Here is a 24,358-nt window from a genome sequence, read left to right as displayed (position 1 = left end):
ACACACACACACACACACACCGGGGGGGGGCAGTATCACAGAATAGAAATTAAGTAGCAGGATACAAGTTTGGGATGCATTCCCATGGAGGTTGTAGTTTACTTAAGAGGATAACAACTTCTGGATACTTCATTAATTTAATTTATATCAGTATTTTGATTTTTTAAATGCACATATTTTGTACTCAGCAGTTTCACTTCCAGGCATTTCTTTATAGATCTAGATATATAGCATAGCATGATCCATAAATAAATGCATTCACTGCAACATTATATTACCTGAAATGAATATTCCATAAGAAGACTTCTTAGGTAAATAGTGTTGAATCCATGCAGTAGAATCTGAATCAACATCCATTAAATACAATGAGGCAGCTCAGTCTGCACTAATAAGAGTGAGAAAAGCAAGATGGGAAGTTTGACGTACTGTGCTAAAAGACAATAAGCCCATGTTCATGTGTATATACATGTATGTTTGTTATGTGCATTATCTTTGATTGTGCACTGGGTATTACAGGTATTACAGTTTGTGTTTGGGTAGAAAATAGGAGTGGCTGGAAGCAGGGTAGTAGGAAGACTTATTTTTCAATTATGTATTCTTTAGCTTTTATTTTTTGTACCATGTGCAGATATTATTTAATAATTTAAAATAGGTACATACATGGCTCACCAAGGGAGCCCTCTCCTCTCTCTCCCCTCTCTCTCCTCTCCCCTCTCTCTCCTCTCTCCTCTCCTCTCTCTCTTCTCCTCTCTCTCCTCCCTTTCCTCTCCTCTCTCTCCTCTCTCTCCTCCCTCCCCTCTCCTCTCTCCTCTCTCTCCTCTCTCTTCTCTCTCTCCTCTCTCTCCTCTCTCTCCTCTCTCACTTCTCTCTCCTCTCTCTCCTCTCTCACTTCTCTCTCCTCTCTCCTCTCTCTCTTCTCTCTCCTCTCTCCTCTCTCTCTTCTCTCTCCTCTCTCCTCTCTCTCTTCTCTCTCCTCTCTCCTCTCTCTCTTCTCTCTCCTCTCTCCTCTCTCTCTTCTCTCTCCTCTCTCCTCTCTCTCTTCTCTCTCCTCTCTCCTCTCTCTCTTCTCTCTCCTCTCTCCTCTCTCTCTTCTCTCTCCTCTCTCCTCTCTCTCTTCTCTCTCCTCTCTCCTCTCTCTCTTCTCTCTCCTCTCTCCTCTCTCCTCTCTCCTCTCTCCTCTCTCTCTCCTCTCTCCTCTCTCCTTTCTTTTCTCTTTCCTCTCTCCTCTCTTCTGTCTCCTCTCCTCTCTCTCCTTTCTCTCTCTCTTCCTCTCTCTCCTTTCTCCTCTCTCTCTCCTCTCTCTCCTTTCTCTCTAGGCAGTCCTGGGGCTTGAACTCAAGGCCTGAGCACTGTCCTTGGGCTTTCTCAAGTCTAGTACTCTACCACTTGAGTCACAGTACCACTTCTGAATTTTTCTGTCTGTGTGATCCTGAGGAATCAAACCTGGGTCCTCGTGCATGCTAGACAAGCACTCTACCACTAAGCCAATCTCCCAACCCAAGCCAAATGCTTTCCTTTTGCATTAAAAAAGCATTTTATTTTTCTCGTTTGACATGTCTTATGCCTTTTCTACTTACCTCTCCTTCCCTGCTTTCTTTTGTTTTGGTAATAGGCCATAGATTAGGACTAAATTATTTCTTACTTTGAAGCTGGAGAAAAAAAAATGGTATCTGACACTATTTTGAAGTGCAAAGGTAAGAGTTACAGCATTGCTGTATATAGGGGAAGGGAGGAACCATTTTAGTATAAGTGGACTTCTTTATGTATATAATCTCATGATTTTTAAAAAATTCTTTTAAGATTAACAGATGTACTTTGTGTTAGGTTAGTTTGTCCAACACCAAAAAGGAGTATGCTTTTATCAGTGTGTTTTATCATAGTCATTGTCAGCCTCCCTCCCTCCCTCCCTTCTGCCCCCTGCCCCTTTCTTTTGCCAGTAGCAGGGTTTGAACTCAGGGCCCAGAACTAGCTACATGGCTGATTCTTTAATACTTGAACCATGTTTCCAGCTCAGCATTTTAGTGCTGGTACTGGGCTTGAACTCAGGGCATTATCCCTTAAGTTTTTTCTCAGAGCTGGTGATCTACCACTTGATCCACATTTCCACTTCCAAGTTTTTGGTACATAATTAGAAATAAGACATTTCTCCCTGGGCTAGCTTCAAACCTGGGTTTGAAAAATGTCAAGGGTTGAAACTGAAAATCTTTGGTTTAGGAAGTCCCTAGTTAAAACTCTTCCCAAAATCTTTAGAATGTGCAGAAGCAAGCAGGTGCTTTCCTTGCAGACTAGTCAGGAAGGGAATATCACAAGTCAGGGCCACATTGGGTTAGTTCTCTACAGAGGGGTTTAGGTTTTATCCTGAAGGCAGAAGGGTCATCATGGGAGAATTTCTTGGAATAAATGTTTAGAAATACCTGGTTAAACTAAAGAGGAAAAAATGGGATCAGGGAAGATACTAGGAGGCCTATACCTTAGGTTTTCAGCAATCGGATTGCAAAAAACTGGTATAGAGTCACTACTTGAATCAGGGCTACTGAAAAGAAATCACATTAGGGGGGCAGGCGCATAGCCTAGTAGTAGAATGTTCACCTAGCATGCACAAAGTCCTAGGTTTGATTCCTTGGTACCACATACAAAGGAAAAAGCCGGAAGTGGTACTGTGGCTCAAGTGGCAGAGTGCTAGCCTTAAGCAAAAAGTGTCCAACGACAGTACTCAGGCCCTGAGTTCAAACCTCAGGAGTGAGTGGCAAAAAAAAAAAATTGCATTAGGATGCTGTATTGGTACTAGAGCTGCTAGATGTACAGACTGTATATGGTTTCTCACTCAAGATACAGGGCAGAAGGAATTACACAGGAGAAGCCTTAGAATTTAAGGGGAGTAGCATTGTGTGAATAATAATGGAGAATTGCATCACACATGTGCTCTCTGTAAGTTGGTGCAAGGCATGTCCCTTGGATAAAGTATAGAATGTACAAAATTATTATGGAATATTCAGGAAAGTAAGTTCAGTGCAATTTTGTGGGCAGTAAATCAGCAATAAAATATTTCTAATAATGTGATCACTCACACTGCTACTGACACATTTTGCCACTCTTTTAATAGCTTTGATGTTACTAAATTTGCATCAGAAGCAGAACAATGTCCAGGGTTGCAAGTGAAAATCTTTGGTTTAGAAAGTCCCTAGTTAAAATTCTCCCCAAAATATTTTTCACATCTATATTTTGAGCATGTAAATTGTATTTCTATGATCTCTTACCTGTTTGAAAATTTCTAGAAGTTAGAGATTCACAAGGAATGAAGGAAAACTACAGTAGACTTGTTATATACCTAACAAATACATACTTATATTATTTATATAGGTATAATGAACCTAATATTTTCGCTTAATACTACATAGTCTTTGCATGATTTCGTTGATAAAATTCAGATTTTTGCATATGAATTTCAGTTTCATGTCATTCTTGAAATCTTCTCTTATTCAGATTTCTTATTATTTGGCTAGCATCTTGTCTTCTATGAACCAAAATCATCTCATTTTAAATTCACATAAGACAGAAGTGCCGGCAGTCAGCATTTGAGTTTCACTTACTAATTTATAGAGGTGTGATTTGGGTGATTTTTACATTAAAACACTTCATTTCATATTCATAGTGATGCTTTTTTAAATTTTACTAAATTTATAGGTATATAAATATCTTTATTGTCAGGCGTCAGTTACAAACTTTTATGTAGGGTATATCAAAATTCAATTGCCTTCACCCCAATCTTTTTCAAAATTCTCCAAGCCAAGAAAGATAGATTATAATATTCACATTGGCATCTAAAGTTCAAGCCAAAGTAAGTTAAAATTTTATTTTATATGCCATATTTAGTTTATAATTGTATAATATTTCTAGGCCAGTTCCTAAAATGAATCATAAAACCAAGATCTCATTACAATTAAAGTCAACATGAGAAAACTCAACCTGCCTCCATGTGTAAGATGTTTTCAAATGTATTTTTTTAGATGAGTTTCCTGGAATTGTACCAATCAGCAACTTTTTTCATGATTTCTCTCCCTCTCTTCTAGTTATAGCATAGAACAGCAAGTTATTAATAATTAGACCTCTCAAACAGAGGGTATTTTACCTCAGAGTAAGCATTTCAACAAGCTACAAACAACATATACCGCACATATGATTGAAGATACTGACACAAAATAGTATTTAAAACTGTAGTCAAAAACCACATGATTTAGTCTTTTATGTTCCACATAAAAGATGGACCATAATACTTCCTCTGTTTATGCTCAGCAACATTGTATTTTGGAGAAGTCTCATGGACTTTACTTTGAACTGCATTCCTCTGAATTTCAGCCTCCTGAGTGGCTAGGATTACAAGCAGCATGAGCCACTGGTGCCTAGCTCTTTGTCTATGATATTTTCTTGATATCAACTTGTCAGAATTTATATATTTTAGGTATAGATTCTTTTTAAAATAGTTTTAATAGTTTAAAAGGAGCTGGCATTCAAGAAAGCAGTTTATGAATCGAATGCATCTTCATCAGTGTCACACCTTTCATCATTCTTACCTATCCCTCCCAGCCCCCCACCCCCACTTCTCTCATGTTTCTGAATATGAGTGAAGATTTTGTAGGATGCACATTGTACTTGGTACTGCACCCCCATCTTCATTCATCAATATATGTAGTAATTTAGCATCACCAGTTGCTGGAAAAGAAGATGACCTCCTTGTACCTGATTTAACAATGAAAGCATCTGTGCACTTAACTTGGAGTGTGCTGTTACCTAAAGGTTTGTCATCAGCGCTCTTCATGAAGTTGAAGAAGTCCCCTTTATTCTTAGTTTGTGGACTTATATTTTGTGACATAGAAGTTGTTAATTTTTGTCAAAGGACTTCCTTCTGTATCTGTCATGTTTTTCATCATTGCTAATATCAACTTCTCATTTCGTGGGTAAACTCCACTTGGTTATAAACACTTCCGTTTCGATAATATTGTTTTCCACTTGTTAAAATATTGTTGGGAATTGTGAGTCTAGTGATGATTATGAAGATTGTTCTGTGAGCATCTTTCCTTTGTCCAGAGTAATGTTTGTGGGATTGGAGTTGGGATAATACCCACTTCTTAAAATGAGCAGAAGCACTACTTATACTACTTTCTGGCATCTTTCATTCAGAGAGAGGAAAGGAGAGAAATAAAGGGAGGCAGGAGAGGGAGAGTGTGTATGGCATGTCTGGCTGCAGGAATCTAGGCCCCAGACAGGCAAGGCAAGTGAACTGCCACTGAAGTACACTGTCACCAACAAATGTTGTTAGTAAGAATTGTCCTTGTGGGAAAATATTTTAACAAGTTTAAATTTATAAATATATGCATAGATTGAGCCATGTACTTCATCTCGTGGAGTTAGTTTTGATTGTTTGTTTATACCTGGGAATTTGTACATTTTATCTAGATTTTTCAGCTTGTACATGTGGTTGTGAATACGGTCTCTCATTTCAGTAATGTTTGTAGGAGATGTACATAACTTTTGCATTGTTTCTAATATTGAGTTTAACTCACCTGAAGTTTAGGCATTTTTATTGATGTTATCAGAGATCCAGTTTTAAATTTCACAGGATTTTTTTCCTCTGTTAATTTTGAATTGCCTGGTTGGTTAATTCTTGTTTATTTGTCTTGTTTATTGTTTGTTATTTTTTGTTACTTTGGGTTCAATTTACTTCTTTTTCTTCTTTGTCCTTTTCCTACCTTTAAACATTTGTTCATTGTTTGAACTCAGCTCTTGCACTTGCCTATCAATGCTACTCAAGCCCCAGCACTGTTGGCTTTGGTTATAGTTTCAAATAGGTTCTAGTACTTTTGCCTCAAACCATAATCCTCTACCTATGCCTCCAACATAGCTGGGGTTACAAGTTACACAACAATATGTACAGACTGTTTGACACATGGTTTCTCTGACATGTGGTCTCACCAACCCATTGCCTGACCTTGTCTTAAATCGCCATTGCTCTGTCTCTAAATAACAAGTGGATGGAATGATAGGCATGAGCCACTGGTCCGTTTTTGGTGGGATGGCAAAGCTAAGAATCTTACCTAGGGCCTCACACATAGCAAGTGATTCTTAATCTTTTTTAATTAGGAGTAAAGCTTGATTATAAAGTGTTTATTGTGATATTTCTCTCTATATATATGTACGTGCATATAATATACTTTGATTAAATTTATACCTCTGTTAATCTTTTATATTTGATCTCCAACCTTTTAAAAATAGGTTTAATGGAATATATTTGTGCTATTTCATATATATTACATCTATGTATCTGTCATATTCACCTTTATCACCCTCTTTTTTCCTTTCTCTCTTTGACCCATACTACTGGCTTTTCACCTTCCCCCCTAAAAAACCTGTCGACATTCTATAATAATGCCATATTATTAATTTTTACATCTAAAGTCAGCATATAAGAGAAACTGGGCAACGTTTATTTTAATATGCTAATCTCACACAACATGATGATCTCTAATTGCAAGTATTTTCCTATACCTGGCATAATTTTATTTTTCTTTATGGCTGAATATTACTCTGTGTGTATATGTATATATAGGTATATATACATATGTACATGTGTATATATGTAAGATTTCCCTTATCTAGTCATTGACTAATGGGCCCCTAAACATTGATTCCATATTTTGGCTCATGTTCATAATGCTCTTATAAACATGGACATGGCCAGGTGTCAGTGGTTCACATTTATAATCCTAGCTATTCAGGAAGCTGAGATATGAGAAATGTAGTTTGAGACAACCAGAGCAAGAAAGTTTATGAGACTCTTATCTCCAATTAACCACCAAAACAAAGCAGAAGTGGAGCTGTGGCTCAAATAGAAGAATGCTAGTCCTGAGCAAAAAACACTCAAGAGTTACCCAGCCCCAAGTTCAAGCTCCATGACTGGCAACAAAAAAGAAAAAAGAAAAGTTCCATAAAGTAGCAAGAGTAGACATCAGATGGCAGTGGATTGAGAAGCATGTAGAATTTTTCTATAAGTTAAAATTTTAGCTGACACTTTTATAGAAATTGGCTGGAAGACAAATTGAAGATACATAATCTAAATAAAGACCTAGAATCATGAATATATTATACTACTTTAGTGGGGGAGGGTCTATAGCCCCTTTCTAAAGTAGATGAACCGTGGTTAGAGTAACCTTCTTCTAAGAAAAAGTAGATACTTAATCACTATCTTTCTCCCATTAGAAGATCACCATAACTCTGGATAGCCACCATAGGGCTTCCTTCATCGAAGCCAGTGATCTAGATGACAGAAGAAGTTGTTCACAGTGGCTTATTGATAACCCATGCTTGTTTCTACTCCCTGCTCTTTTGCACATGCCAATGCATTAAAATAATTATTGTCACTGAATAATTGTAAAAATTGGTTTGATTTTTGGCATTCTGTGGCTTATAAGACAGCACATTCTGCAGTCAAAATGCATTTTTATTACAGAATGTATTGTAATTTTAGTTAATAACATTCTTCCTTGGTATTACATAAAATCGTAACTCAGAATCAATTGAGCACCTTAGGTTGCCAAAATATGGTGGCATTTTGGGAACAAGATAGTAAGTATTAAAATTTAGAGAATATATGTCTGATATTTTAATTCTAATATAATATTCAAATATTTTTGACAATTTTTTTCCTGGAACTAATAGGGAATGCATTGAAATTTGTATTAAAACAATAATAGCTAGGCACAGTGGCTTCTGCCTATAATCCCAGCCACTCAGTACCAGAGATTGGAAGGGTCTTGCTCCTTGTTGCAGCAGCCCATCTCAATCAATAGCTAGGTATAGGGTGTGCACTTCTCCTGTCAGCTACCTGGATGGCTGAAATTGGGAGGATCGTGGTGCCAGGCCAGACTGGGAGGGGGAAACAAGACCCTCTCAACAAAAAGGACTAGAGGCAAGGCTTAGGCAATGGGAATACCTGCTTAGGTGGTGCAGAGCCGAGTTCAATCCTTAACACCAACAAAACCGACAAAGAAAACAATAATAGACTATTAAGTAATGGGAAAAAGAGAAGAAGGAAACTGTAGTGAACTTTTTTCATATATTTTTATTGTAATTAATAGAAGGGTTACATTACATTTACCATATAGAAGGTGCATTACTTTACAAACATTGATACCCTTTCTCGTGTCTTGGTCCCCATTTCCCTCTCCCCCCTCATCTTGTTTTTTCCCCTTCCCTATCCTATTTTAAATAACCAGATAAATATATATAGATAAAGTATCAGATAACAAGATAAAATATTGTAGCAATATGAGATAGCCAAGGGACAGCAAAAGAGATGAGAGATAATAGTACATTAAGGACAAAAATCACGTAGTGAACTTTTTAATGTTATTCTTCAGATGATAATTTGTTGTGTGAAAAATTTTAATAGTTTTATGGAGGCATGTGAAGGTATTATGAATTTCTGAACTTGAAGTCTAGCATGCATTACATTTATTGTTTCTTCTCCAATCATAGACACATGTTGAGTACCTCAGTGACAGCTAGAAGTCTATTTAGCACTGTGACACTTCTTCCTTGTTCTTGACAGGTTTCTTAATACACTGAAACAGACCAAGGATTGATAGTTCGTGTGTAATTCCTGAGTTCCAGATATCCCAGTTCTGCTCTTTCTCTATTATGTTGTCAGACTGAAGGATGAGATGTGGTTTGGGGTTTTCTTCTTCCTTGAGGTGCCTTGTGCATGTTAGGAAAGAAGACTACCCCACCCCCAGTCAAGATACCAGATTTGTACATGGTAGAAATGAAGAGAAGACATCTACATTTCCTTTTGTCTGTCTTTTCCCCCTCCCTCCATTTTTTTTCTGGTGTGGCACTACTAGGATTTGAACTCAGGACGTTGTGCTTGCAGGGCAAACTTTTTTTTTACTAGTTGAGGTCTGCCCTTAGTCCTTTTTTATTTTAGTTTTTTGAGGGTAAGTTTTCACACTCTTGCCCAATGTCAGACTATGATCCTCCTACCTTCTCTTCTTACATCTATAAAGCCACTACACCAGGTCTATTTGTTGAGATGGGGTGTCATTAGCTTTATTTTTGGACTGGCCTCAAACCACAGTCCTCCTCTTTCCTGCCTCTGAAGTAACTGGAATTTATAGGCATTTCACTCCCAGCCTTTACAGGAAGTAGAGATCTAGGTACTTGGACACAGTAAGTTTCCAAGTGAACAGTAGATAATGAAAGAATAGTTGAAAATAGTTTTAAATGATGATAAGAGATAAATTGGTATAGACATTGAAAATTAATGACTGTATTGAAGATCATAACAGGAATAACAGAGCTTCTCAGTTCACATTGGACATTCTCCAAGTAGATTTAAAACATCAGATTCTGTATCTGTTAAAAATGGGTACAAGTATAGGCGTAATGTTTACTTGTTACTTTTTATTATATTTTTATTATCTTTTCGTAGTTGTATAAAGGGGTTACCATTCAGCAAATCACTTTATAAGTACATTTCTCCCCCATCCCTCCAAACCAATTCCTGCCCTCAGTTTTCCTAGTTTTATAGGCTATGCATTGAATGGTGAATTGCTTTCTCCCCTCCTCCTTCCTCTCTGTGTCAGTAGCTACTCCTTGTATGAGTAAAGAGGCAGGGTAATGAGAGGAAGTACAGTCTAATGGTGCATGCTTTTCTCCTCTGATAAGTAAAGGTTAAATGGGTAGCAAGCAGAATGCCTTAAACAAGATTGGTATATTGATTAAAAGGCTGATTTAACAGCTCTTGGTTTCCCTTTGGAAACCTGGGAAAGACAAGCCAGCTGCTGTGTAAGAGTGCTGAGTGTCCACGGAGAGTACACTCTCTATCATCACAATATGGCAGTGAGAAGTGTTTTATGTTTGTGTTAATTTCCCCCACTAAATCAGTAATTATTACAATCCTGTCCCTGCTGTTTACCCTGCAGCTGTTTTTCCATTTGTCGAGAGAGCGAGTGTTCTCTGAGGACCGCACACGTTTCTATGGTGCAGAAATTGTCTCTGCCTTGGACTATCTACATTCTGGAAAGATTGTGTACCGTGATCTCAAGGTAAAAAAAAAATGTAATCAAAATTTGTTGTCTGTAAAGACTATAGGGACAAACAAAGTAATTAAAAAGTTACACAATTTTGAGAAAAGCAGATTTAGTTCAGAAAATTTTTAAAAAAAAAGCGCTTTCTTTAGGAATGTCCTGCTACTTTTGACAGGAAATTCCACTTTCTAATGTGCATGGGGCTTCTGTATGTTTGAGTTTTTTGGTATGCAAAATAATTTCTTCTTGATGATTCTGATGAACTGATCTACCAATAGTAGTTTCTTTTTTTTTGGCCAGACCTGGGCTTGAGCTCAGGGCCTGAGCACTGTCCTTGGACTTTCTCAAAGCTAGAGCTCTACCACTTGAACCTCAGCACCACTTCCGGCTTTTTTCTACGTATGTGGTGCTGAGGAATTGAACCCGGGTCTTGGTGCATGCTAGGCAAGCACTCTACCACTAGGCCAAACTCCCAGTCCCAGTAGTTTCATTTATATATACATGTTACAATTTTTTTTGAGGAGCCGGGAGTGTGGCGTAGTGGTAAAGTGCTTGCTTAGCATGCATAAAGACCTGGGTTCAATTCCTTTGTACCACATTCAAAGAAAAGTCCAGAACTGGTATTGTGGCTCAAGTGGTAGAACACTAGCCTTGAGAAAGCTCAAGGACAGTGCCCAGGCCATGAGTTCAAGCCCTAGAACTGGCAAGGAGAAAAAAAATTGAACATCTCAGTAAAAGTCAAATAAGTCTGCAAGTGACATATTCAAACAAATTTCATTTTTTTAATTTTATTTTTTATTGTCGGGGCAACTTATATAGGGGGTTATACTTACATTTGCCAGATAATAGGTCCATTACTTCTCACACATTGATACCTCTTCTTGTGTTTTCGTTCCCATTTCCCTCCCCTCACCCCCTCCTGATCATCTTGTTTTCCTCCCTTCCCTTTCCTATTTCAAATAAGTTTCATTATTCTACAATCCTTTAGTGTTTATAAAGGAGCTTTTACAATAAATAAGACAGAAGGAAAGTATTCACCTTGCCTATAGTTAATAACTTTTTGGTAGATTTAAATACCAGATGCATTTTAATATAGGCTATTTTTCTTCATTAAGCTTTTCATTCATAAAAGTATAGTGTGTATTTTATTGATAATAAGAGCTTTGATCTAAGTTTTCATAGGATAAGATTCCAAGGACAGCCCAGATTGGGCAGACATTCTGTAAAAATAATAAATACTTTCATCTTTCCACCCCACAAAGTCTATGCTGCAGCCACTCAGCTCTGTATACATTATGTAACTAAATATGTTTGTCTATGTCCTGATAAGACATTATTTACAAACACAGGTAGTGGGGGGTTGGGAGTATGGCCTAGTGGCCTAGCATATGCACAAAGACCTGGGTTCGATTCCTTTGTACCACATACACAGAAAAAGCTGGAAGTGGTGCTATGACTCAAGTGGTAGAGCTCTAGTCTCGAGAAAGCCCAAGAACAGTGCCCAAGCCCCGAGTTCAAGCCCTGGGACTTACAAATAAATGCATACATACATACATACATACAGGTAATGATCTAGATTTGGTGTACATACCATAGTTTGCAGATCCCTGGAACACAATGTTGTAAGCTAGTAATAATTCCCATCACTCTTATAAATGAGTCCTTTATAAATGTCCTTTATTAAGGACATTTGTACCATGCATCGTGGCATGTTTTGAACAAATTCTAAATGTTCTAGTCTTACTTCCTTAAAAGCCAACCTTGGACCAAGACATGTGAAAGGGTATCAATGTATGTGAATTAATGCACCTTCTATCTGGCAAATATCATGTAACCCTTTTACTAATTACAATAAAAAATATATAATATAAAAATAAATAAATAAATACATTGAAAAATTAAAAAAAAAGAATAAACCGGGGATGTCATTCAGTGATGAACACTTGCTTAGAAGATGTGATTTCCTGTGTTCAGTCCCCCTACTAGGATGAAAACATTGCTAGTGTAATAACCTAGTTCAATTCAAGGCAGGCACTAGAAGCTCATGCCTATAATCCTAATTATTCCTGGCCTGCCAATAGAGTTTAAAGTGGGCAGATAGGCATTCACTACTTGACAGAGATCTTAACTCAGTGTACATATGAAGTAATGGCAGACTTTGAAATCTTGTCCTCTGTATTCTGGACAAAAATCATAAATCACTAAAATTAGGACCCTGCCAGTTCTGCTGGTGCCTAGAATAAAATTAAACTCTAAAAGTCCTACATATGTTTAATTCTATTGTATTTCATGGAATAGGGAATTTGCAGATGGGTGGGGGCCTGGCTTCCCTTTTATAATTATGTCTATTTTTTTTTTTTGCCAGTCCTGGGCTTGAGCTCAGGGCCTGAGCACTGTCCTTGGGCTTTCTCAAGGCTAGAGCTCTACCACTTGAGCCTCAGCACCATTTCTGACTATTTTCTATGTGTGTGGTGCCAAGGAATCAAACCCGGGTCTTTGTGCATGCTAGGCAAGCACGCTACCACTAGGCCAAACTCCCAGCCCTCTTGACATTTTCTTCTTGTTTACAGTTAAAGTTCTCCTTTCGGCTTCTTCGTGGGTTGTTACCTCTTACCACACAGTTGATTAGTGTAAATTTAGTAAATTTAGTGTAAGCCTCAGGTTTGTACCTATATACTTTACCTACTTAACTCTCTACTGCCTCCCATTGTCATGACCCATACTTGGTCTTAATTACTCTAAGGCTTACTTTATTTTTCTTACTATATCATTGTAATTTTTTTTTAGCTGACTTACAAAATAAGGAGGATGACCAAGTGTCTTAGGTTGCCCAGGTCTGCTGTTTAGACCACTTTCAAGTCCTGTGTCCTAGAAAGACCCTCCTTCAGCTGTGGACAATCTAAGAACAGTTGTGGGCTACATCTTATTTCTTATCCAGCCCTCTGTTATCCAGAGGGTAACAGTCAGGAATGAGTACATTTCTTTTGGATGGCCCTGTTCTTGTTCTTTCTTTTATTCCTCATCTTTTAGTCTTATAAGGTTCAGAGCTGAGCTACAAAGATAGATAATTAGGTTCAAGTTGGGATTATTTAAACATATACTTTACCTAATATTTAAAAAAATCATTGTTCATGTATTTTACATATAGCCATTCAAAATAGCTCTTAGAAAGTGGCAAGATTGGGCCGGGAGTTTGGCCTAGTGGTAGAGTGCTTGCCTAGCATGCACGAATACCAGGGTTCGATTCCTCCATACCACATACATAGAAAAGAGCTGGAAGTGGTGCTGAGGCTCAAGTGGTAGAGCTCTAGCCTTGAGAAAGTCCAAGGACAGGGCTCACAGTGCTCTGGCCCAAGCCCAAGACTGGCCAAAAAAAAAAAAGAAAGAAAGTGGCGAGATCTTATGTGCCATAGATTTACGTACACATGAAGCATGTCAGTACATCTTATTTAGTATGTGCTCTTGGAAGCTTATATACAAATGTTTGTGTGTTAACAAAAGAGAGGTTTTTTGTGCTAATGCCAAGGCATAAACTTGTTTAGGAATGAATGTATACCATTTGAGCCATACCTCCATGCATTTTATTGGTTAAATGGTGATGAAGTCTCTCCAATTTTTCTGCCAGGCTGGCCCCAAAACTCAATCTTGCAGGTCTCAGCCTCCTGTGTATCTAGGAATATAAGTTTGAGGCACTAGCACATGGCTAGGAGGTGGCATTTTTACATTAAAATAATAAACATATTTTAAAATTTTAGAGCATATTATTATTAAGCACAAGAATACAAGCTTCAATGTAAGGTTTTGTTGTACTTAATTGTGGCAAATTAAGGAAAGAAGTGTATTTGAAACACTTGGAAAAGGAGAGAAATGAAAGACTTGAAGAATAAGAAGGGAAGAGGAAAAGACAGGAAAAATAAGAGAGAATCTTTATTGATGCTTTAGGTTGGATTTAGTATTTGCCATCATTTGTGCAGATTAGTCTTGATTTCTAGAATCTAATTGGTGGAAAAGCCTAAAAAAGATAGGAGACATCTGAATTTGGATACAATTTAAAACTTGTATTGTTGAATGTGGTAAAGGAGAGGCCTGAGTATGACTTAGTAATAGAGTGCTTGCCTAGTATATACACAAAGACCCAGGTCCGATTCCTCTGTACCACATACATAGAAAATACCTGAAGTGCTGTGGCTCAAGTGGTAGAGCTCTAGCCTTGAGAAAGCCCAAGGACAGTGCTCAGGCCTTGAGTTCAAGCCCTAAGACTGACAAAAATGAAAGAAGTGGTGAATGATGTATACCACTTCACAGTTCATTCAGCTTTCTGTAGACTAAAGACTGACATTTCTGATGTGTGCCACAACTGAAATATGTTTTAGAATGTTTAGTTCCATTAGATTTTAGGTAGTATGTGGAAATGTTGTGTCAGGTCTTAGGTCTTACCAACATTGTCTACTTTTTTAAGACATTGGATAATATATATATTATCATTATACTTTTCGTGATTGCTATCTGATGTGTTTACATTTGGCTGTAAATCTGCTGTTTACTTCAGAGTTGAAGTTAACACTTGGAAGTACCCTTAAATTAGAGACTAGAATAAATATTCCTTTAGAAAAAGTCAACTAAGCCTCATCTGGTTATATGTACTTTTTACATTTTGTGTATTTCTTCTGTATAATGTTGTTTGAGCACAGTTTAAAATTCATGCATACCTTTGTGTAATGATAATCATAACTTGGCTTCAAATTGAAGGCAAGTGTTCATTAACTTTTGAATGATTTTCCATCTCACAGAAAGAGATTTAGGTTCTATTTATAGCCACCACTAAAAAGCATTTCTATAAATAAATGTCTTATTGGGCCGGGAGTTTGGCCTAATGGTAGAGTGCTTGCCTAGCATGCACAAAGACCCGGGTTCGATTCCTCGGTACCACATACATAGAAAAAAGCCAGAAATGGTGCTGAGGCTCAAGTGGTAAAGCTCTAGCCATGAGAAAGTCCAAGGATAGTGTTCAGGCCCTGGGCTTGCCCAGGACTGGCAAATAAATAAATAAATAAATAAATGTCTTATTGCAGTAGCTCCCTGGGAGAAACTATAGAAAACATACTGTATGCATCTACAAGACTGTATGCATCTGTATACATACTGTATGCATCTTTGGGGTCTTGTTTAATCATGTATTGTTTTAAAAAAAAAAAAGCTAAGAGGTTGATACGTGCTTCTAAAAGTTGATTAAACTTTAGTTCTCAGAACTTAGACAATCTGTCTTTTGGAGGGGGGGGCAGGTGGAGGCATACAGTCTGTCATGGAGCTTGAACTCTGGGTCTGAGCTCTGTCCCTGAGCTCTTCAGGTTAAGGCTACCACCCTACCCCTTGAGCCACAGCGCCACTTCCAGTTTTCTAGTGCTTAATTGGAGATTAGAGTCTCGTGGACTTTAGTGTTGGGGCTGGCTTTGAATGGAGATCCTCCTTAGATCTCAGCCTCCTGAGTAGCTAAGATTACAGGCGTGAGCCACCGCACCCACTTGTTAATTTGTCTCTGATGATTCATTCTGTACTTCTACAGAATTATACCATTATAAAAACTTATCACTGTTTTCCAATAATTGTACATATAAAACTATATCACTATTTCCAATAATTTTATCATTATGAAGTATTTGGTTGAATATTTCACTTAACTGGGCACTGAGGGTTCCTTTAAATCCTAGTTACTCAGGAGGCTGTGGCCTGGCTGAAAGTTCAAAGCCAGCCTCATCAGAAAGATATAAGACACTCCATCTCCAATTAACAAAAATCTAGTTTAAATGGTAGGAAGTCAATCAAGTGAATAGGAGGCCCTGTCAAGCCCTAGTACCAGCACAGATAAACAAATTAACAAACTAACCGATCAACAAAATGAACATGTTTTCCTTTATATGCAAAGCTATAGATATGTAAGTACTAAAAGTTCTGTGAGCTAAAAGTGTATTCCCTTTTGGAAATAGCCTATTCAACATTTAGGAATTTTTCACAATAGCATTTTCTTATACTTGAAAACTGTAGAATAACTTGGGTTTTTTTTTTCCATTCTTCTTAATATACAGTTGGAGAATTTGATGCTGGATAAAGATGGCCATATAAAAATTACAGATTTTGGACTTTGCAAAGAAGGGATCACAGATGCAGCTACCATGAAGACGTTCTGTGGCACACCAGAGTACCTGGCACCAGAGGTAGGCTTTAGTTCCTGTTATGAAAAGTAGTAGTAGTACAGTGTTTTACAAATAGGAACATGAAAGCATTTACAGTACTTATTGCTACTTTACCCTGAATTTCATTTATTTGCTCTGTCTTGTTTAGTGTGGTTTTTTGGTTTGGTTTCATTTGTAGGATAAGGTTTGAATTCAGGGTCTCATGCTTGCTTCTTCCATCCTCTCCCACTTGAGCTAGTCATTACCATGTTTATTTTTGGATAGGGTCCTATGTTTTTTTGCCCAGTTTGGACTAGATTGGGTTCTTCTAACTTGTGCTTCCCAGGTAGCTGGGATGGTACACATGCATGTGTGTACCCACGTTATTGGTTGAGATGTGATTTTGCTAAGTCTTTACCCAGGCTCGCTTCAAACCACCGTTGTCCTGATCGCTGCCTCCCAAGTAACTGTGATTACAGATGTTAGCCAGTATGCCTGGCTGGCTAATGACAGACTAGAGAATATACCTGAAGGTATAAACTTTCTATGATTTCCCTAATTAAAGTTGTTAAATAGGTTTTACTTTTGGTCTGTCCATCTTATTTCTTGCTCATGCAAGAACCTGTGGGGGCTGTGGGGGCTGTGGGAGCCCTGATGGCTGTGGAGGCTGTGGGAGCTCTGGTGGCTATGGAGGCTGTGGGGGCTCTGATGGCTGTGGAGGCTGTGAGGCCTCTGATGGCTGTGGGGGCTCTGGAGGCTGTGGGGGCTCTGGAGGCTCTGGAGGTTGTAGAGGCTGTGGGTGTTCTGGAGGTTGTGGAGGCTGTGGGGGCTCTGGAGGCTGCGGGGGCTCTGGAGGCTGTGGAGGCCATAGGGACTAGGAGGCTGTGGGATCATGGGGTTGTGGGGAGAATGGAAGTCATGGAGACTGTGTGCAGGGACACCATGCTACTTGGATCTGAGTTGTGAGACAGTATGTGCCTGTATAGGTCACCTGAGCCAGAGAGATGGCAGTGAGAGGTGACTAGCTAGAGTCAGGAGCCCCTGGAAATCTCACCACTCGTACATGCGATTACAGAGGAGGTGGCTGCAGGATGCCCCTCAATGCTCTTTCCTCTGTCACCTCACTGAGGCTGTTGACAGGAACCTTACAGGTAGCCTTTCCATACGATCTCTCCATACAGCATTCCCATACGGTATCCCCATACAGCCTCCCTGTGTGGCCTTTTCATGCAGCCTCTCCGTGTAGTCTCTCCCTGTGGCCTCTCCATACTGCCTCCTCATGTGGCCTCCCATGAGGCCTCTCCATGTGGCCTGGGTTCCTTACCAGGACAACCCAGTGCTTTGGCTTTGAGCTCTAACAGTAAGTGGCCTAGGAACAAGTTAGAAGCTAAACTGTCCGGAGGTTTTCATAGGCTATGTCTTATGATTTTATTGTAATTCTTTTATAAATATGTACAGGTCTGGTTTTTTCTTTGTTCAATTAGTGCCCCCTTCCCCCCCTCCCCCCGGCGCAGTATGGCAGTGTCTAGTGTACTTCCTGCAGTTCTGCATCCTGCCTGGTACATTCTGTATAAATGAAGTTGTGGGGCGTGGGGTCTTCTGTGCCTGGCTTCTTTCACTCACCAGATTGTCTTCTGTGCTCATCCCCTGTTGTGCCCTGTGATTGCCACTTCATTTCTCTGTATGGCAGTATAATGTTCCTTCAGATGGCTGTCTAGCCACATCATGTTGATTCTTTCAGTAGCTGGAAGATATTTCAGTTTTGGCTGTTAACAACTTATGCTGTTGTAAACATTCATGTTTGCATCTCCTTTTGTGGCCTTGTTTCAGAAGTGATACTTCCTTTTTGCCACAGACACACTGCTAGAAGGTGTTGCCAGCCTGCACAAATTTAAGGGGTAGAAGTAAGGTTCTGCCTCCCACTGTAGAACAGCAGGAAAGAGGTTGTCCGTGATGATCAGAGATGTGAGCCACACAAAGACTGGAGAAGTGGGCATGCAGAGAGAGCAGCCAGTGAGAAAACTGAGGCCAGAACAATTTGATTTTTCCCTCATATTGCAAGAAGGTTAGTGTGCCCAGTCATGGAATCCCAGACTCTCAGAAGGCATTAGTAAGAGGATCAAAAGTTTGAGGCCAGCCCAGACAGAATTAGAGAACTCCTATTTCAGAAGCAAAATACAGCTGGTGTGGTGGCTGACACCTGTAATCTTAGTTACTCAGGAGGCTGAGATCTGTCTGGGCAGAAAAGTCCATGAGACTTATTTCCAATTAGCTCCGTAAGTGAAGCTGTAGCTCAAGTGGTAGAATGCTGGTCTTGAGCAAAAAAGCTCAGGTCTCAGGTATAGCACCCAGGCCCAGATTCAAACCCCGGAAAAAAAAATGTAAAACCACAAACAGAAGAGCTATAGGTGTGATATACGTGGTAGAGCTCCTGCCTGGTGTGCTCCTCTGTGAATGCAGTTCCCAGCTAAGGAGAAGGTTTACTGTGGCTGGAATCATATATGAAGACACTAGTAATCTTGAATGCTTCATTACATTGAAATTCTTGTCCATTAAAGATTATTTCACTAGGTATTTAGAATAAAGTCTTATGATTTGTATAGCAGACCTGATCTGGTTTTGAAAGGTAAAATATTAGATGTTCTTTTTTTTTAAGTAATCTGTACTAGGAGGTGGTAGAGATGATTTTTCTGACCACAAAGCCCACATTTACATTTATAATTACATGCATAATTGCCCAAGAAAGTTATATTCAAGGATAATTGCAGAAGTGATTATAATTTTAGAAGTCTTACAAATGTTTAATGGGAAATGGTAGTCAGAAGAAATTAGGAAGAATAATAAATTCACATCCATACTGACATTCCCATCTACAAAGTAACTCACTCTGGTTAATTATAATTGTATTTTTCAAGTAGGAATTAAACTTACATTTCAAAGATGTTGTCATTATAAATAAATGCTAGTATTTAAAATATCATGAATTTTCAGTCATTATTATCTTGCCAAAATATCATTTTCTCTGATACAGTAGCCTAGGGCTTAAAGTTCTCTACTTTTGTGGATGGATTAGGTAAAATTTCAGAAACACTATTCTTTGTTTATTCAACTACAAGATCATAATTTCTAGAACCAGGATTATTTTGTCATAACCAACAAATTCTTTGTTTCTCGGTGTTCAGTTACTCTGCCTATATTTTCTGTGAATGGTAATGTGCCATATTTAGAGTACCAAAATTAGTTGTGTCACAATTAGGGAAGTTATTTCTGAAGATAACTAGGTCTCATTTCAGAAACAGATAATCACCTGTTTTCCATGCAAATGTTTTCAACTAAAGAACAAAACCGGGAATTTAATACAAGAAAATTTCCAATGGTTTCTTAATAGAAAGTTTACAATTCCTAAGAAATTATCAATTTTATTTTAAAAACAGAACATTTCTTTATAGTTTTTTGTAAATATCATATAGGTCTGGTTTCAAAGCTGGTTATATATCTCCATCCATGATGATACAGGTTAGTTGAGAATTAAAATGTTGACACCTTATTTCTATAAAAAGTAATAAATGTAGTTAATTTTAATTTCAGTATTTGTACTTTATAATAGCTCATCTTCTTTAATTCATGCCATTCACTGAAGACCACTCATTTGTTCATTCAAGTACTATTTTTTGAATATTTATCAAGTGTACACATAGGAGAACAGTAAAAAGCCATTCTTGTTCTCAATGGCTGTGCAGTCCAGTGTGGTGATGTACAGATAGTGATGCTTACCATGCATTACTACTGTGGAAGAAAAGACGTCATCAGGGGAGGGAGTAGAATGCCTGCATTTAGCTGTATCTTGGGGTAGGAGTCAATGTGAGTTTCAAGCAAGGAGGTTATCTAAAGCAGTTGACATGGTCAGGATTAGGGAGGAACAGGCAAGTCTGAAACCAGCCTGTCTTTTTTTTTTTGCCAGTCCTGGGCTTGAGCTCAGGGCCTGAGCACTGTCCTTGGACTTTATTTTTGCTCAAGGCTAGCACTCTACGACTTGAGCCTCAGCCCACTTCTGGCTTTTTTTCTATGTATGTGGTACTGAGGAATCAAACCCAAGTTTTCGTGCATGCTAAGCAAGCACTCTACCACTAGGCCAAACTCCCAGCCCTGTCTGTCGCTTTTTAAACCTTGAAATTTCTAGTGAGCACCATTCTTATTGCTAGTCTTTTCTTCTGTATAGCAGCAGTATAAGCCTGAGCTATGTTTGAGACCTAGACGAAGACATTCTTGACTGCTTCCCTGTGAATAGCTCCCTTCTGCCCTGGTGAGGGTCTGGTGACTGCCAGCAGAGATCTGGCTGTAGCCCCTACTCATCTAGCGCCAGTTCACCATTACCTGACACTTGTTTGACTCGGGTAAGAAAGGTGTGCTGTTAAATTTCAAAGCCACAGAGCCAGTTTACTAAATGGTTTTCATGTTCAACTCCTAGCAGATCTGTACATAAACTGCTCAGCTTGCTTACTGTGGTAAACACCACCAGGAAAAAAAAATCTCTCATGTAAAGTACCATTTGTTGGAAAAAAGAATCTTTTTTAATGTATTCTCTCTACCTCTTATGATAAAGCATGGGGCTCACAATGAAATTTTCTTATTATGAAGCATTGTGGGTCATTATTGCTAAGAAAAAATATATACTGGGTCATTTTTCGATTTAGTTTTTTTGTTTGATTTTGGTGAGAGATTGCAGTGATCAGTCCTAGCAGGCATGTTCTGCACTGAGATGCTATATCTTTAGAAATGCATTATATGCATATGTATAAATGAGTCTGCTTTCTTTTTTGTGTTAGAAGGAAATAGCACTAATCCTCTAATAAATTATAGGCCATAAGCTATGTTGAAAGGAATCTGTTTTTGCAGACTATGCTGTGCTTTCACACCTAGAATATAGAAAAGAAATTAGAAGTCACATATAAACTCTCACTGTTAAATTTTATTATCTGATTCGGCTCCAGTTGAGTCCAAACCATTTTATGCAGTGCTAATTATTTAAAGTCTCAGCTTTGCTCTTGAGTTAGCAGTACTTGATCAACTTTCCAACTGTAAAACAGTTTGAAAATCAAATGTAGCTTACATGCAAGACCCAACAAAATTAAAAGTGTTAAGTACGTTTTGGCAGTTCACTTTTATTATGCCCAGTCCTCAAATGTACCAGCAGATAATCATCTGAATGTTAGTTATTTTTCACATGCTTATGTGATCACACAAAAAGTACACGCTAAAAAGAAGCAGATGGTGACAGATGGGGAAGGTTGAATAAGGTGGTTTTGGAAACCTAGAGAAATGCACTTCTGTAATCATGAAAAAATAAAAATTATTTGATAATCAAGTTAGAACTAACAAAAAGATGGTTAAAAATGACTTGATTGTTGAGAAGTACCTACTGTCTAGTGTTAACTGCTGTGGAAGAAGTATATAATTTTATCTGAGTAAAAAATAATTTTTCCTGTAGGTAAAATGCAGTTTCTGATGTATTTGTTTTAGTTTTTAGAATTCCATTTCTAATTTAGAAAGCACTCAGTTGCTATTATTAAGTTCATTTTCTTTTGAAATCTAAATTTAACATCTCATATATAACATTGCAAATATCTGAAATAACATCTGAATATTTTCATGACTATTTTGTTACAGAGATTTGTTTCACTATGCTAAATCAAAGCACAAACAGAAATTAATTCTTTATAAAATTCACATCAGGGATGCACATTAATTTCTTATGAAGTTGAAGAAAGCATAGAGTAATGTATGTAAATAGAGGGTATCTAGGACTAATGTGATTGAAACACACTAACAAAGAGCAAATGTAAAATATGTCATTTTGTAGTTTCTTTGCCTGTTTTCTTTAAGAAATCTTAAGAGAAGTAAAAGAGGCTAATGTTACACATAGTTTTCCCTTTACAGGTAAAACAGTAACATAGTTATATTTTTATTAAATCTTTGACAAAGTTCTGCTGTATTGCTTCTGGTTATGATATTAATCTCAAACTTCTAAGCTTTTATTAAGAGTCATTTTACTCACTTTCAAAAACAGTGTTCAACACTTTTTATTTGTTAAAATGCTTGTGATACTGGACACTATGTTGAAAATGAGCTGAATAACTTGCATATTATGCCTGTTTCCCCAAAGGTAATTTTTAAAAGCCTCCATCTTCCTGGTAGTTCTGAGAGGTCTCACCACTAATATTAAGAGGGGTCTTGAGGGTCCAGTAATTAATTCAAATAAAGTTACCTGCGTCATAGTTCGAACTTACGTTGAAAAGCTTGGTGGCTTACTATTTCATTGATGTTTAATTTAATTCTTTACTGTAAAGCTATTTTATAGTATTTTTGGGTGACATTAGCAGCTATTCCATCTTGTCCCATAATTGGATGATGTTTGAATGTGAACTAAGATGAAATTAATGTCTTAGGAATTAATGTAAGAAGTAGCTTTTACTTACTTAGAGGGCTATAATTTCTTAGAGTAGCTATTTGTCACATACACTTCGGTGGTTTTTGGCATCAGTGATCAGAATATTTGATTTGATGGATTTGGATTCCAATTAAAGCACAAAATTTAATTTAAACCCTCTGGATCCTGAGAATGGGTTTAAAAACTTAGATAAACTGAAAACACTAATAATGGCCTGTACTATTTTATTAGGGTGGCTTTTACTTGGGTTAGAATAAACCAGTTTCTTAGAATTCAATGTTTATTACTTTATGATTTTAAAAGCACACCAATCTATAGGAAGGTATGTCTAAGTGTGATTTTACTACCATGGTGATACCTTTTTAGTTTTTGTCTTGTTCGAGAATTTTTCTTGTTCTAGGTAAGATTGCTTTAGAGATTGTGATTTTAGCTGACTACAAAGCATTTGTGAATGTAGGAGGTTAGTCTCTGAAGAATTAGTACATCAGTCTAGAAACAGTTACATTTATGAAGAAAATATTGAGGAAACAAGGAATGTATAAATCTCAAGGCCTGACATATATTTTCCCCTGGAAGGTCAATCTATTTTAAAATCTGAATTGGCAAAATTACAAGTTATTATTTTTTAGAAAATACCTGTGATGTTAAGAATTTACAAAAGGATTCTATAAAGTATAAAGTACTACTAATAGTTACATTTATATATAAAGCACATAGATATTATTTACCTGAAGTGTAAACCAGAAAAACACTTAAATTAGTATAAACTGGTTCATCCAAGTTCGCAGTTTACTTTCACGACGTAGGTGTGTAGACACTTTATTTAGATGTTTAATTTCCCCCATCTGTTCTGTCAGGCTTACTGATTGAACAGTGAGCCACTCCAGGGCACACAGCCTCCTATAATTGCTGGCCTAAGGTACAAGCTAAGAAAGGTGTCCCTCAGTCTCCCAGCACATCCTGACAGGTAAAAGCATGTTGGATGAAAATGGTTTTTGAAATACCTATTACCAAATAAATATTTATATTGGACTTTTAATTGAGAGTCTCATTTTAAAACACATATTTTATTATGTAGCATCATTCTTTGAAACTAGGAAACAGTCAGGAGTTCATTCGTGGTGTTTTAGGGTTTTTTTTACCTACTTTTATGCAAATAAACTTAGCAAATATTACATAATATTGAGCATTAATTGATGCTCACTGTGTCTTCCTTAGATTTGGGTCTTTTCTATATCTTGAAGTAAAGCAATTTCTTGACCCTGGTAGAAAACATCAAAACAGCCTGTTTCTTGAAGTTTGTACTGTTTTTTATTCCATGTGACTCTCATGTCTAAATAACATTAGCATTTCATTTAGTGTTACAAATTCTTTCTTGTCCTTTAGACGTTTGTGTTAAATGTTGGTATTAAGTATGACCTACGTCTAGGGTCACTAGCTACAACAGAGAAAGAAGGAAATTATCAGATGTCATTGTTCATAATAATGCTGTGAACTGCATTTGAAAGCCCAAAACATTGAATTTACAGAGAAGAGACACTTTATTAATTCATCAAGATGTCTTTTAGTATGTTGATTTGTCTAGAAGCATGTTTTCATCTTATTTATATCCAAATGATATGATAAATGATATTTTAATAGAGTTGAAATGACTTTAA

At 37.5% G+C, this 24,358-nt stretch overlaps 1 protein-coding gene across 7 annotated transcripts in view; it reads left to right on the top strand.

The window, feature by feature from the left end:
* Positions 1 to 24,358, top strand: part of Akt3 (AKT serine/threonine kinase 3) — a 208,753-nt gene that overhangs the window by 156,515 nt on the left and 27,880 nt on the right. For all 7 annotated transcript variants that reach the window (XM_090341504.1, XM_090341510.1, XM_090341505.1 and 4 more), the window contains 2 exons: positions 9,978 to 10,100; positions 16,166 to 16,294. In XM_090341504.1, the coding sequence (XP_090197630.1) occupies positions 9,978 to 10,100; positions 16,166 to 16,294 (252 nt within the window). The remainder of the gene's footprint in view (positions 1 to 9,977; positions 10,101 to 16,165; positions 16,295 to 24,358) is intronic.

This window comes from Megascapheus bottae, chromosome 10, assembly GCF_031878675.1.
Source record: "Megascapheus bottae isolate mThoBot1 chromosome 10, mThoBot2.hap1, whole genome shotgun sequence".
NCBI classification, from domain to species: Eukaryota; Metazoa; Chordata; class Mammalia; order Rodentia; family Geomyidae; genus Megascapheus; species Megascapheus bottae.
Note: the sequence above shows the minus strand (reverse complement) of the source record. Positions and strands in the feature narration are given on the sequence as shown.